At 38.3% G+C, this 15,276-nt stretch overlaps 1 protein-coding gene across 2 annotated transcripts in view; it reads right to left on the reverse strand.

Moving 5' to 3' along the window:
• nrg3 (neuregulin 3) overlaps positions 1-15,276 on the reverse strand; it is a 912,452-nt gene that overhangs the window by 515,321 nt on the left and 381,855 nt on the right. For both annotated transcript variants that reach the window (XM_062977408.1, XM_003223274.4), the window contains exon 2: positions 8,788-8,917. In XM_062977408.1, coding sequence (XP_062833478.1) covers positions 8,788-8,917 — 130 coding nt within the window. The remainder of the gene's footprint in view (positions 1-8,787; positions 8,918-15,276) is intronic.

A 15,276-nucleotide genomic window follows, 5' to 3' on the forward strand; every position in this document is an offset into this window, starting at 1 on the left:
TAAGCGTTCCTAACTTTACAATGGATTGTGGCCTATTTCTGTCATTCAAAGGGCATGCACAGCTTTTTACAAAATATGACTATATATTACCACTGATATTTGAGTTTCTTTTTCATTATTGCCCTTCTCATACACACAAACATACAGCAAGCTAAGGATAAACCACTTTGTCAGTTCACCTTTCACTTATCTTTCTGGATTTTTTGAAATCACATTCTTTCCATCCAAAATATGACCAAAGTTTTAATTGGAGATAACTTCTTATAAAAAAAAAAAAAGGAGTGGAATTTTTAGTAATCCTTTCTTGCCAATTTCAATAGGTAGATAGACTATGAACAGCTAATCAAATCATGGAAAGAGCATGTTATATGTAGCAGTTCAAGATGAGCTAGGCAAAAAGTAGTGAAAACACTATCCCAGCAGCTCACACATATTACTGAATATACAGTACAGTGAATCAAACTGGAATATTTTAGGAGCATGCAAATTTCCCTAGCAGGATTGAGAGATCAGTTGGATTCACTCTCTCCTATATTTGATGTTTAAATTCTAGCTTTTCTACTGTAATCATGAAAACATCTGTAAACTTTGGAAACTTCTTAGAAAACAAACAAAACTGTAACCACATCTAAGAGAAACAGTTTGGAGGAACAAGCATGAAGCAGGTTGGCTTTTCAACAGAGAATCTGCTTTACTTTGCCCGTGCCATTTATCGAAACACACATACCTATTTAAAAATAATGCAATTTAATTTAAGGTCTAGCGACACAAACTGTTCAGTAGACTTACGATCCCATCAAACATGCCGCCAGAATTGCCACGGATTGTTCAACTCACCTGAGTTTCCACATCACCTGACTCACTCAGGCCCCCATCCCATGGGGGGAAGTGTCCACCTCCTGGCTTTCTCACTTGGCAACATGAGAAGCCACCTGTGTTGCTGCCATGGTGGTATGCGCTGATTCTCCATCCTTTTTATGACCGAGCCCTGACTGAAGTTGCAGTGTGTAGTAGGATGGGAGCTGGCAGGCACCATCATAAAAGGATAGGCAAACCAGCGCATGCTGACAGATGCTTAGATTAGATTGCTGTAGCTCACCTTGAGTACATGTTTAGAAGGAACATTACACAGCCAATCTTGAGACCTAGGGATAAACCTTTGGTGATGTCATTATTGGAAGCAGCTGATGTTATTACAGGGGACAAAACGATCTTAACAGATTAGAGAGATGGGCCAAAACTAACAAAATGAAGTCCAACAGGGACAAACGCAGGATGCTCCACTTAGGTAGAAAAAATGAAATGCAAAGCTACAGAATGGGGGATGCCTGGCTCAACAGCAGTACGTGTGAAAACGATCTTAGAGTCCTCATGAACAACAAGTTAAACATGAACCAACAAAATGATGCAGCAGCTAAAGAGGTCAATGGGATTTTGGCCTGCAAAATATATTGCGTCTCGATCCAGGGAAATCATGCTATTCTGCCTTGGTCCGACCACACCTGGAATACTGTGTCCAATTCTGGGCACTACAATGAAGAGAGATATTGACAAGCTGGAATGTGTCTACAGGAGGGCAACTAAAATGATCAAGGGTCTGGAGAACAAGCCCTATCAGGAGCGGCTGAAAGAGCTGGCCATGTTTAGCCTGCAGAAGAGAAGGCCAAGAGGAGATATGACAACCATGTATAAATATGTGAGGGGAAATCATAGGAAGGAGGGAGCAAGCTTGTTTTCTGCTGCCCTGGAGACTAGGATGCGGAACAAAGGCTTTAAACTACAGGAAAGGAGATTCCACCTGAACATTAGGAAGAACTTCCTCACAGTGACGGCTGTTCAGCAGTGGAACTCTCTCCCCTGGACTGTGGTGGAGGCTCCTTTTTGGAGGCTTTTAAGCAGAGGCTGGATGGCCATCTGTTGGCGGTGCTTTGAATGTGATTTCATGCTTCTTAACATGGGGTTGGACTGGGTGGCCCTCTTCCAACTCTATTATTCTATGATTCTATGACAGGCCATATTAATATAAATATAACACATTAAGCATCAGCTGCAATTGCTCAGAACATGCAATTCAAATAAAAAAGCACCAAGTCTAGCAAATGTGTTTCACTGGAAAAAAAGGGGGGAAATGAACAAAGTGGTTGCACATTTTCAAAATTTGTAATAAATTGGGGAAGGAGGAATTTTTTCATTACTTGTGATCACCTTTTCCCCAAGCACTGATACACAACATATGAGAATGACTATTTCTAATGGATCACTCTCATGAGCCAATGCCCCTAATAATAGCTATATATATATATATATATATATATATATATATAGAGTCATGGTTTCCATTTATTTAAGAGAGAAAGGGAAAACGCTGTAGATAGAGCTGTAGCTAGTAGAATATCAGTGATAAGAGAAATAAAAGAAGGAAGGAGAAAGTGCATTATTGAGAGGTGAAATGAAATATTAAAAGTAAAAAGAAATCAATTCCTGAAGCAGGCTAAAAGAAAAAAAAGAGGACAATTATGCCACACTTTTCTAACAGTCCAACCCACATGTGGTTCAGCTGGCATTATTTATTTATTTATTTAACATTCTGACTTTCTCTCAGAGTAGAACCCCAGATGCTGGGGAAAATGGAAGGAAAAAGGAAGGGAGGCCGACCAAGGGCAAGATGGATGGATGGTATCCTTGAAGTGACTGGCTTGAACTTGAAGGAACTGGGGGGAGGGCGATGGCCGACGGCCGACAGGGAGCTCTGGCATGGACTGGTCCATGAGGTCACGAAGAGCCGGAAACGACTGAACGAATGAAGAAGAAGGAGGAGGAGGAGGAGGAGGAGGAGGAGGACGACGACGACCCAGAACATCACACAGATGGAAAGAAGTTGTACTAAACCTACATCTGTTTAGGTTATAGTGGAACAAACTGGGATAAGGTTGTTACAAAGTCACAAAGCATAAATCTTGTAATACCTTATCCTGCTACTCCTAAGGCAGAAAATAGCATGGCAATTTGGTATCTCTAAAGCTGACTGCTCCCTCCTGCCAAGCCCAGGTGCCTGCCCTAGTTTGAAAAACTTCAGAAGGTGAAGCAGTGGCACATGTAAACACCCTGGAAAGTGGGGTGGGGAATCTAGTCAGGGAATGGAATCACAATAGACCACTGTCACTCCATACCTTCTTAAAGTAATTTCTCTCAACTAAATTCAAGAAGTACTTTGAACATGTATTATACAGGTTAAGTCTTCCTTTCACAGAAATCTGAAATCCCAAAGATTCCCAAACCCTAAACTTTCAGGTGCTGTTACTACTTCTGCCTTCAAGGACAGTATCAGAAATTTATTTTCACTCATTTCTACTGAGTCCTTTTAAATTATTATTCAGGAACTATAGTCAAAAGTAATGAAGTGCTTTGGCAACATTGCACTAGATAAACATTGGTATTGTTTTGTTTAGTGCTCACATTCCTCTTTCCATTGCTTGAGCTCTGTTGAATCTGCATTCTGGAAACAATAGCTGTGTTTATTGAGCATAGCTATCCTTACTGCTTCTGAGACAGTAAACTCACAGGCAAATACCAATATATTTTATTTTCAAAATTGCCACGTCTCATATAGATAAATGAGTTTGAAAAGGTCTGCCCCAGTAAATTTGCTGCCTCTCTCCTCCATTTCCAACAATGGGGGTGTGGCTAGCAGCGCAGCGTTTTGGCTATGCTGCAGGAAGGGAGAAGGGGGAAGGGCTGAAGACACAAGCGGGGAATTTACTGGAGCAGTACTTTTCAAACTCATTTATCTATATGAGACATGCTTAGATTTCAATGGGGGATTACATGAGATTTGTAGTATTGGGATATGTCTTTCAGCTGCATATGGTAAATGATTTCTCCTATACTTTGTCCTTTTTAAAATCCAAAACGTAACCTACTTTGTGGATAGCCCTTATATAATTACAAGAACCAGTTCTCTGAAGAAACAATAAAAAGGAGACTAATTTGTTGAACAGTTTTATCTTGGCAAGAGCAAGGAAGAAGAACAATGCTGGAAGATAGAGATTACGGAAATATAGCTTAACCAAATAATAATGGTTAACTGGGCTAGAAAAAGCACCATATATACCTATAAAACTTCCTTTAGAGATAGTGCCTAGTCCCCAAGTCTCTTTGGGAAGATGGTGGCAGGATACAAAAATAAAGTTGTTGTTGTTGTTGTTGTTGTTATTAGTAGTAGTAGTATTAGTGTTGGTGTTAGAATTAGGAAGATTTACTTTATTTTCATAAGAAAGAGAAAGAAATACAAATAGGATGCCATTTTCCTTCTAGACCTGCCACTCAATCAGTGTGATTGCCTAAGTGACTAGAAGTTTTAAAAGGAAAACAAAATGTAGCAATCTTGAAAATTTCAAAAGACAAAAAGCAATTTATCGGTAATACATATTCCAGCTGGCACTTAATCAATGGAATCTATACCCTTATTAATATAGCCAGCACCAAATGCCTGCTAATAGCACATATTCACTAACCTAATGCATAATAACTATGTCCATTTTTATCTGTTTCCTGCTGATATTGTAACCCTTGCTTTTTCCAGAAGGAGTCAGTGAGAGAATCGGTTTAAAACAATAGGTCATTTTCTCTTAAAGCTACATTTTTCAATTAGATGAAACTCCCTGGCTGTTATTTGCTACGTCCAGTCTCAGAGCTAGTACAGACATGCATCATGTTCTTCCTCTGAGAAATGCAGCATCAGAAGGTGATCATCATATTTGTTTCGTTCATCTAAAATGTCACACCACGGATCAGATTTCTTTATTATTTTAAAAACACTTTGTGTCCAATAATTCATTTGGTCTGTTACTTTTATAAAAAAAGAATCCTCTCACACTTCAGCCCTCTTCCGTTTTTGCAATATAAAAAGTTGGATCCAGGCATGTTTAATTCCTTGCATTTAAGTACATTATATTCCTAGTCATCTGATATATATGGTGTGCCTCCATATGCATTAAATTCCATATAAAAGCCTCTAGATTTTGTCCCTTTGATGTATTATGGGTTCTGAGTATTTTGTAGTACAAGAGATTAATCCAATATGTCCATAACTTCTGCTGCCTCTCAACCCCATAGACTGGCTGTTATTAGAATCTTAAGGTCCCCAATTATTGAGGAGCTCTCTCCTGTTTCCCCACCTTTTGGCTCCTTATGGTTGTGTCCAGGCAATGTCCCTGAGGAATTAAAGAGCCCAGGGTCTTAAGGCACACATCCTTTTGTCTTTCAGATGAAGCTCTAGAATGAGCATATGAGGCCCTACAGATGTTGCTGGACTGCAACTGCCATTATTCCTTACCACTGGCAATGCTGGCTCATGGGAATCATACAGCCCAATAATATCTAGAGAGCAACACATTTCTATCCCTGTCCAATATTTTCCAGAGGTTTTTTCTTTCATGTGTTGCTTCCTCCGTTGTTGCATCCCTCCTAATTGGCTTCAACGGATTCCCCAAGATTGGAGTATCTTCCTGAGTCAGTAGGTAATCATTACCAATTATGACAGTTTCTTATGGAGTTGTAGTCTAAACTAACAGAAAGGGACCAAGAAATGAGTTTACATTTTTTAAAAACCCTCAGATATGATTTACGTCAGGAGTAGGAGTTGTGTGGCTATTTAGATAGTGCCAGACTGAGGTAGACATAAACAAGACAACATCTGAAGGTATGCAAAATTCCTACCACATTATATATCTGACTTTCCATGTCTCCTTACATAGATAAGCTGGGCCCAAGTCAATTGCAACTGTGTTCTACTCCATACAGAGTCACTCTGTCATCTCTAGTGTCTATTGACCCTGAAGACTAGAAATGAAATTATTTATTGAGTTTCTTCTTGAAGAAAGTGATTATCAATTCCAGCAATTGTTTTCCTGCTGTGAGAAATTGTTTCAAAACCACACTTTTTTCAAAGGTTATTAAGAATTTGTGACTTACTATATGCAAAATTTTCTTTGGTGTAAAACTTACTCTATGCAAAAGCTCTATTCCACGAAGCTCGCTCATAAACCATCTCTATTGAGGCTCCAAGTTTACTCCCTGTCATCTATCCAAGAAGGCCCTTATCCCTGGCTTTGGAATATGTTTCAGTTGCCTTCTCTTCAATCAGGGAAAACAGAAGTCTTCTCCCTATGCCTGCTCACATACTTCAGAGTGGAAGATCCTCTGACCTAGTTTTTCTTCCCATAAATAAAGGATGATGCTGTGGGGAAGGAAAAGCCAGCTCTGCCCATCTATTGTTGCCCTAGACTCAATGGAAAAGACTGGGACAGTTACTATCATAGTTTTCTAACGTGCCTATAAAGTTTTGGAATGGATTTAGCAAGTTAATGAGATAAATTCCCATGCTGCATGATTCAGAATAATTAATTTAATAAGTGTGTCATCTGAGGAAAGTAAATAAGGGGAGACGTGAATGATCACTGGAGCATATATGAGTGAAAAGAAAAACAAAAGAACCAACCAGACACTGAATATTAAAAGCTGGGTGAGATTTTTCTTTGTCTGGTATTATTTCGGGTGGCAAATTCAAATATTTCTTCTTACATATTACACAGTAGGGATAATCAACCTCTGGGATTTGAAGAGCTAAACAGTGAATTGGGATATATGTATTTATATAGGCTGTTTTTCCAAAGATGATGAAGCTGTATAATAATATCACTGCATAATAAATACCATCTGTAACTAGGTGAAAAGGAAAGGAAATGCTTCCTTTAAAATTGATGGCAGTCCCATGTATTTTCACAGCAATATAATAAATATGCATACTATATAGAATAAACATTTATCTAATCATATTGGCCACGTAAAGGTATCCAAGAGGCTAGAACCGATCCACAGATTAATTATTAATTATTAAGAGGTGCACTGCTTTGCTACTGCTTTTGGTGCACAAAGGCAGAAGGAGGTTGGACTAAATGGCCCAAGGGGTCTCTTCCAATCCTCTTTATTATTTTTATTATGATTATGATTAACATTGAGGCTGTATTTATTCCTGTTTTGTTTTTTTACTTCAAAATAAGATATGTGCAGTGTGCACTGCATAGGAATTTGTTCATAGTTTTTAAAAAAAATATAATCCAGCCCTCCAACGGTCAGAGGGACCATGAACTGGCCCCCTGTTTAAAAAGTTTGGGGACCACAGCTATAGAGCTTTCCATAACTATAGAGCAGAGTATCTACTTTTTTCCAGAAGTGAAAGAGGAAGAAAGAAATGGAAAATGCTGCCATAATTTGGTGATTGTTCTGGAACTGGATGGAAATGTCACAAAATACATAACTCATATAACTCACAGGATGTGACATGCAGGTCACATGTTGCCCAACCCTGCTCCAGATAGTCTTCTAGATACTAGCAGTGAATCTTGTCATGCAAAATTTGTATTCACAGCAAACTGCTTGCCACTATTACAGTCTGTTTACCATAAGAGCCTAACAAGTAAAGAGCACACACATTTAAAATATATACCAGACATTATGCTCAATTCTCAGAGAGTGGTAACACTGAATTATATTATGATTCAACCATCCATAATTACATATACAGAGATGGAAGCCTAGAAAACCGAGTTGTTGCTGTAGTCACCCTGCTCACGTAAACCTCTACAGAGGAGGATGAGGGCAAACATTGCTGAATATCCACTGAAAGAGGCTTGGCTGGGCTCCGGAAAAAAATGTTTCAGAGGCTGAATCTAGCTCGTGGTCTGTGAGAACATCCCATTTAATGTTTTCTTGTAATGAAATACAACACCATATATCTGTATCTTAAGACAAAATGTATATAACAGATAAATCATATGGGCAAAGCAAGTTTTACCATGATGCAATGGATGGCAACCTTTTTAGGTATTAATTCTTGCAAAACTACTTTTCTCTGCCATTACCTTTGTTTCAAGTTATTAGGCAGTCTAGAGTACAACAACATCATGAGTACAGTTCATGAGCTGCAGGTACATTTATTTTCTGCTCTTCTTATTCTACATTTTCCATAATAGCTATAAAGTGTGTATGAATATATGCAATACTGAACTGAGCAATATCAAAACTGTGCTTTGTAAAGATAATTCACCAATCCCATCTAATGACTACATTAGAAATCCACCTGCATTTGGTGATTAAATGTATGTAGAAATGGCTGGAAAATGATAATAGCCATAAGAAAGGTAAAACCTTATTTCTCCTATAAATTCCTTCACTCTTTAGAAGGCTTAGCAGTAAATGGTAAGCTATCATTTTATAACTTTCAAGTACTTTTACATGCTTTTTACCGTTTGAATACAAAGATGATTCCCTGTCCGAAACACCACCATCCCTAAAGAACAGAATAATGAATACTGTTAACTAAGTATATCAATCATTAGGCCATCATTTTCTGTTAAATGCCAGAGGTGCAAAGATCAACATTCCTTTGTCACTTTCAAATATAAGAGGTCTCACTGCAATGTACAGTTTGCCACTATCTGCATCCTTCAGTAATAAACATGTCCTCAGTATTCAGGGAAAAAACTTCTTGTGGGAAGGAGAATATTTTTATCTATGCAAGTGGTAATTCATTACTATGTTCCACAGTGTTTCATAATCCAAAATCAGTTTTTTGAAAGGAAAGACTTGACCTGATTTAATTTGTACTCACATATGATCACACTGTTCCCAGGTTTGTAGGTAGACTTTTATCCCACTGTCTGGGATACAGCTGTGGTGGAGAAAAAACCTTCCTTGATCAAACTTTGATAATATGTAAAGACTTACCGGCAGTGTTTGTGGGAACCTGTTAAGGTTTCAATGACAAAGCATTCCCCATCGTTGAGACAGTATGCAAGATCCTTATCTTTGCATGGCTTAAAGTGCTCAGATTGCTCAGTGGAGTATGTTGTGGTATCTGTAAAAAAAGCAAAATGGAGAAAAATGTGGTCAGTATAGAAAAAATATAGATAAAACATGTATGTCTCTACTTCAGTTCTGAAAACATACACATATGGCTGGTGGATTCTGAGATATTGAATGCATTTCTGATTTTAATCAAACTCTAAAGAAGCTCTCTGAAGTGTTGAACCTAATGTGGGATAGGATTCAACTTCTTGAATAGCTCATTTAAAAAGTCATTCACCACATGACATGGTAACCAACCATGATCAATGCATATAACTAAAGCAGTAGGAACACATATTGGAGTTATCCTGGAATAGAAATAAGTAACAGTGGCAAGACAAAGGTAAAACCGTGATGGAAATTAGCAGGTAAAAGAGTAAAGCAGAAATCAGAGTTTATTATATTGGGGGTCAACCAAGGAGCATCTGCTCTGCAAGGGGGGGGGGGATTTTAACTTCTGGAATCTCCAAATACAACTGAGAAAAGCAGAAAATCTAGAATGTGGGCAGTATTGAACAGAATGACCAATTAGAATAAGGAAGGACCTCATCACATTGATGAGATCCCCCGTGCCGATTCACCAGTCTCCATGAGCTGGTTAGGCATCGGGGCAACCCTGGTGCCCCATGCCAGTAGTGACATTTCCCTATCACACATGGGGAAGCGTCACTGCACAGCTTCCCTCTGTGCTAGCACTGTTGTTCCTAATGGAACATGGGAAAGCTCCTCTGTTGCCAGCACAGCAATGTAGGATGCTTGCACTCCAGTTGAGCCCCAGAGCCCTGCCAGAAGTTAGCCTGCATTGTCTGATGGGCAGCGTGGGGCTCCGTGGCTCAACTGGGGCCAAAGTGTCCTAGGGCATTGAAAACTGATTGTGTGATGAAGTCGTGTGACTCTTGTTTTTGGCCTTTTTATATGTTCATTTAATATAACAGATTAGTAAAATAAATAAATGAATAATGCTTGTTGCAATTGCCATCTCTAAAAGTGTGTTAATTTTTTTCCACCTGGCTTAATGAACTTTTGGGTTTTAACTCTCTGGCTCAGACTATGGCACAATTGTATGCTCCTAAAAAAAAATTTATGCCTGTCTCTGTGGCAGTGATATAGTGGTAGATACCTCAGAATTGAGCCAAGTGTTTCAGAGTTGTGCCTACTGCATTGTTAAGATTAAAATCAAAATTTAAAACTAGGAGTAAGATTTTTTTAAAGAAACCTAAATAAGTAACTGTTGTTACTCAGCAGAATATTATATGTTTCAAGGATATCAAATAGGAATTGGCTCCCTGGGGCCTTGCTGCTTAGTTTCTTCAGATTTGAAAAATAATTAGGAAAAGAGAAGATGAATATGAGAAGACTGAGGCAACACAGGACATCCCTGAGATCTGTAAAAACAGGGAAATGGGATAGGGTTTTCTGAGGTCTTGTTTTTTTTTTTTTTCTTCTAAAGTGAAAGCCAGGGAAAGGGGGCGTCAGCAACCCTTTCTGGGTTATTAGGTACAAACACAGGCAGTTTTGTGTGTTCCATAATCTGTAAAGCACTGGACAATATTAGCAATGGAGACCTCAGTAATGATTACAAACTATGGGCTAAAATTTACATTAGACTTTTAAATCCAAAACAATATAATAACTCTTCTGAGTATTTCCTTAAGTCTTAATGTTGTGAGAGTATTTAACCATCACTCTGAACACTTTCATCCCCGGCTTTACACTTTCCCATGTGTGTACAGGAAACTTTGCAAAGTGCATCACATCTAGGAGAGGTTAATTGAAATTTTGTGCATGAAGCAATGTACTACAACAACAGCACACTGATGACTGAATAAAGTGTGATTTCTTAAAGTGGAGAAGAAGTCAAAATTATTTCTCTGGAGTTTACTACTTGCTGTGTTCATTGTAGTACAAGATAAAAGATTTCTACATGATACTGTCTGCTTTGTTTCTCCCAAGACCACACTTTTTTGTTGTTTTGTTACAGCATCATTACATTTTGAAGGGGATGTTTAGAACATAGTGTTTTTATAGAGAACCAGAGCCAGCAAGTTCCTGACTATGAAAAGAAAGGAAAGAAAACACTACGGAGGCTACAGAAAAGGAAGGTTTTGCTTTTCACAACTGGTCTCCTTTAGGTGGATTATGGAAAATGTTGTCTTCTAGAATAAGAGTAAGAATTATTTCATTTTCCAGAACTGTTGAACTTTAACTCCCAGCATCCCTGGCTATGCTGGCTAGTGTTATAAACCAGAAGCAACCAAAAAGCAACATGAGTTGTGACACATCACTGATTATGCTATATTTCCCATGACAAAAATTGGACTCCTACATAGTCTGTATATTTGAATTCTTTTTGTTGCTCATACTACCATCATCATTAGGAATATGAAGCTGGATTATAACCATATTATTTATCCACAACCATATCATCCTGAATACATCTAATTTCACATGATTTCAGAAGCAACACATGATGAGGTCTGGTTAATATCTGATAGAAGACTATCAAGGATCTCTGTGGAAGGCTAGGAAAGAATCTTCCCTGAATAATGGCCAAACATTGTTGTCTGCTAGGATTGACACCAGTGTGCTAAATGGATGGATGATTTAACTCAATATAATGTTTCCTATCTAACTCAGTACTATCCAGTCTGGATGGCATCGGCTCACCCATTCCTTTGAACCCATAGTATTTCTTATGACTATATTGCATGGAGCTGGCAAACCTGCATTGCAGCTGAACCATTAACTGCCATGATGTAATGGATCAGTTTCTGGTGTGTTCAAGACACAAGAACACCTCCATGCCATTAAGTTTCATAACCAAGGTCGAGGAATGAAAATATCTGGGGCTGAGAGGATGAGTTTTGGGGATTGAAACTGAGAAGTTGTCTGCATTTTCTTTATTCATAACTTTGCTGTATAATAGTAATCTAGCATTAAAGAAATGTCTAAGATTTCCTTGAGAGTGAATTTAACTGCTACCAAGGTTCTGCAATCTCACACATAATGCTGAGCACATTCCACTATGCCATCTTCCTCCTCCCCATGAACATCCAATTTTTAGCTGCTAATAGCTCTCAGTTGTTGAAGTGGGAATGATTGTATATAGAGTTGTTTAAATGTAATTGAGTTATAGTGATGCAATGTGAGCTGGAGATTGCATCATGCACTGTCTTCTGTCCACTATGCGAGTGTGTAAAGAGTTAACTGTGTATTGCATCAGACAGCAGAGGTGGTTATAAATAGCTCCCTGTGTTATCTGTTCGCTCTCTGCCCTCTGCTCTCTGTCTCTCTGCACTCTGTCTGTATATATCGTCTTGAGAGTTATCCGTTTGTTAGTAAATCTTTTGTAGATAGCCAAACAGGCTTCAGCCTCTTTATTGGTGCCAGTGATTCTTCGTTGATCTTCCGCTGCATGTGTGTTTATCCAAACCGCGCGCTCTGACAGTAGTCCCACAATGTTCCCATTACCTGACTTGTTGCAGTGGGTCCCTTCCACTTTCTAGTGGATTGCCAGAAGCATAATGATATCAGACAGCTGGATTCTCAAACTGTCCTTGTCATTATTCTGATTTCTGTCTGATTTCTATTTATTTCATATTTTACAGTTATATTTGCTTCTTTTTTCAAAGTTGGAATAGCAAAATTGTTTTAAAACAAAAAATTAAATTAAAAAAATATGGTTTCAGGAAGGTAGGGTTAAAAGGCTATGCAGAAGTATAATTGCAGCACCATTAAACAGAAGCAATTGTATGAATTAAAAGAGGTGTGATATTGAAGCTGATCAACCCAGTATATCTCCTGTATCAATGGTTGTGCAACTGCAGTGGAATTGTAGGCTTGTGTGATAAACTTATTTTATCTAAGTGATGAATAATTTTGTAGAAAGACACATTGATTAATTTCCTCAAATCACTATTAAAAACACGTTTATTGAACTTGCTCCCTTCAAAAAGTAAGATTATCCCAAAAACATAAACAGGACACCTTCCTACCCCTATTATTTTCTTTTTTTAGGACAGACTTCTGAGCACTCACTTCTTCTCTAATATACTAACTCCTGCACACTTTCCTGATTTTTGCCCACCAGTTGGAAAGGAAAATACATTTTTAAACTACTGTCAGAATTCTGCTATTACCCAGAGCACTCAGAGGCATTTGATGGAAACAGTTGGGCATTTTTGTCTGATGTGAAATGTCTGTATTCAGACCAAGATTTCAGATTGCAGAGTGCATAGATTCACAGATGCACCGATGAATATGAATGTGCATTATGTATTGAATGGGCACTGCACATTAATGTAGTCATAAATACACACACACATTTGGTGTCTTGGTACAGTTGTGTAACTTTGCCATTCAGCATAAGGATTGTACAGCACAATTAAGACATAAATTTATGTGAAGTGAATTATTCTTTGCAATCCCTGTGTAGGATAATGTTGGGGAAAATAAACCACTGCAATGCAATGTCTGTAAGGAAATCTAGAATTCATTGTCATTGATCAGGTAGCAAAGAAAACAAAGTTGTTGAATGGTATACTGTAGCAATTCATACACATAATGAACTTGCTTCTATTTAATTTTATATTTTGCTGCCTTGTGTGTTTTGTTGTTGATGTCAAATTCTATGACTTTTAGAAGTCTAGACAGAGTAGGAGAAAATTCTGAGAGTTTGACAACAGTGCAAAGGAGTATTAGATTCCGAATTCATGTAAGTGGCACCATGAACTCCAGCATCAATGTAATTAGTATAAAGAGGCACTTTATTCAAAAGATAAGGTGAAAAAACATATACACAAACATATTTTAAAATATCTTCAATATTTTTCACTTCACTACATAACACCACAAGGAATTCTTTGACAAGGGTTTTCTGATAAGATTCAGGGTTGTGTGCATTCATTTATATTAAAGGAAGAGAAAATATAGAGAGCAGATCTACCATTCCAAGTACAGAGGACTATCAAAATAGGTAAATTTGATCTCTGTGGAATTTGTACTCCAAGGCTACCTTTTGACATTTCCATGTGGATATTAATCTGGGCTTTAAATAATTTCAGTGCCAATGTTAGCCTTCAACTGGCTCTCTAGTTGGCATGAGCGGTGGGAGGGAATGAACCCTTGTTCTTCCCCTGTTAATCTATGCACTATATCTACAACCTCACCCCAAAAACTGCCTTCCTCTTAAAAACAAAAACAAAAAAACCCCAAAACAAAACAAAAAAAAGGGATGCAACCACCCTCACCAGAGGTTTGCTATTCCACATGGATATCTTGGTTAAATCAATTTTCTACAAATGACACTAAATTATTAGATTATCATGTGGGCTGGATTTATGTCAACATTTTTAAGTCCCTTGTAGCAACCATGTTATGGGGTAAAATGTACACTCACTTTTCTGTACAACTGTTCTCTGAGAAACAAACTTGACCTTACCTGCCTGGAAATATTTTAAATCCCTGCATGATTTACATTTGTGACATGACCTCTCTCAATTCTACTTCAGCTCCTTAAATCAATTCCTCAGTTCTTCAGGAAGGTCTAGCTTTCGGGGGGGGGGGGGGGATCTATTTGAAATCTGTTTTGCAAAGGCCCTTGCAAATATGGCACAGAAAGCAATAGTGTCATTGGAATAAGACAAGAGATGTAATGCAACAGAGAAAAGTTGTCATGCAGCACTGAGTCTCCTTGGAGTCTGTTGTTTCTCCATACTAGCCTTAAAATGAGGAAGAAAGTTCAATTTTATAAGGGGTCATTAAGGGTTCTCCCACAATCTGATGTGGGATGAAAAGAGACATTCCTGTCACCATCATGTTGTTTGTTCCTCCCACTGCTTTCTTTCACCTTGTTGTATCTTTCTTTTATCCAAGTTCTTGCCTTTTAGGAGCAAAGTCACCTCTGACTTCACCTGCTTGCTTGCTTGCTGTCTGTTTTAACCTCTTTAGAGAGCAGGGGGATGACAGCTTGAAATAAAGCATATGGAGATGGAGAGGAACAAAACCTTGAAAGTGCAACTGCAAGTAAGGGAAGCATAGCACATGGGCAAGGTGAAGGGAAGGAATGGAAAGACATTAGAAGGTGTTGCAGATGGGTGCAAGAGAAGCAAAGCATAGGAGCATGAACAGAGGAGGAGGAAGAGAGTGTGACATGTAGAAGGAAAGAAACTGAGGCCCCTTCTACACTGCCATATAAAATCCAGATTATCTGCTTTGAACTGGATTATATGGCAGTGTAGACTCATATAATCCAGTTTAAAGAAGATAATCTGGGATCAGATCCTGGGATATAGGGCAGTGCAGAAAGGGTCTGATGCCCATTTCCCACAGCTGAATAAAATCCCACATTTTGAACTGCTTTGCACTGGA

Source organism: Anolis carolinensis, chromosome 3 (assembly GCF_035594765.1).
Source record: "Anolis carolinensis isolate JA03-04 chromosome 3, rAnoCar3.1.pri, whole genome shotgun sequence".
NCBI lineage: Eukaryota > Metazoa > Chordata > Lepidosauria > Squamata > Dactyloidae > Anolis > Anolis carolinensis.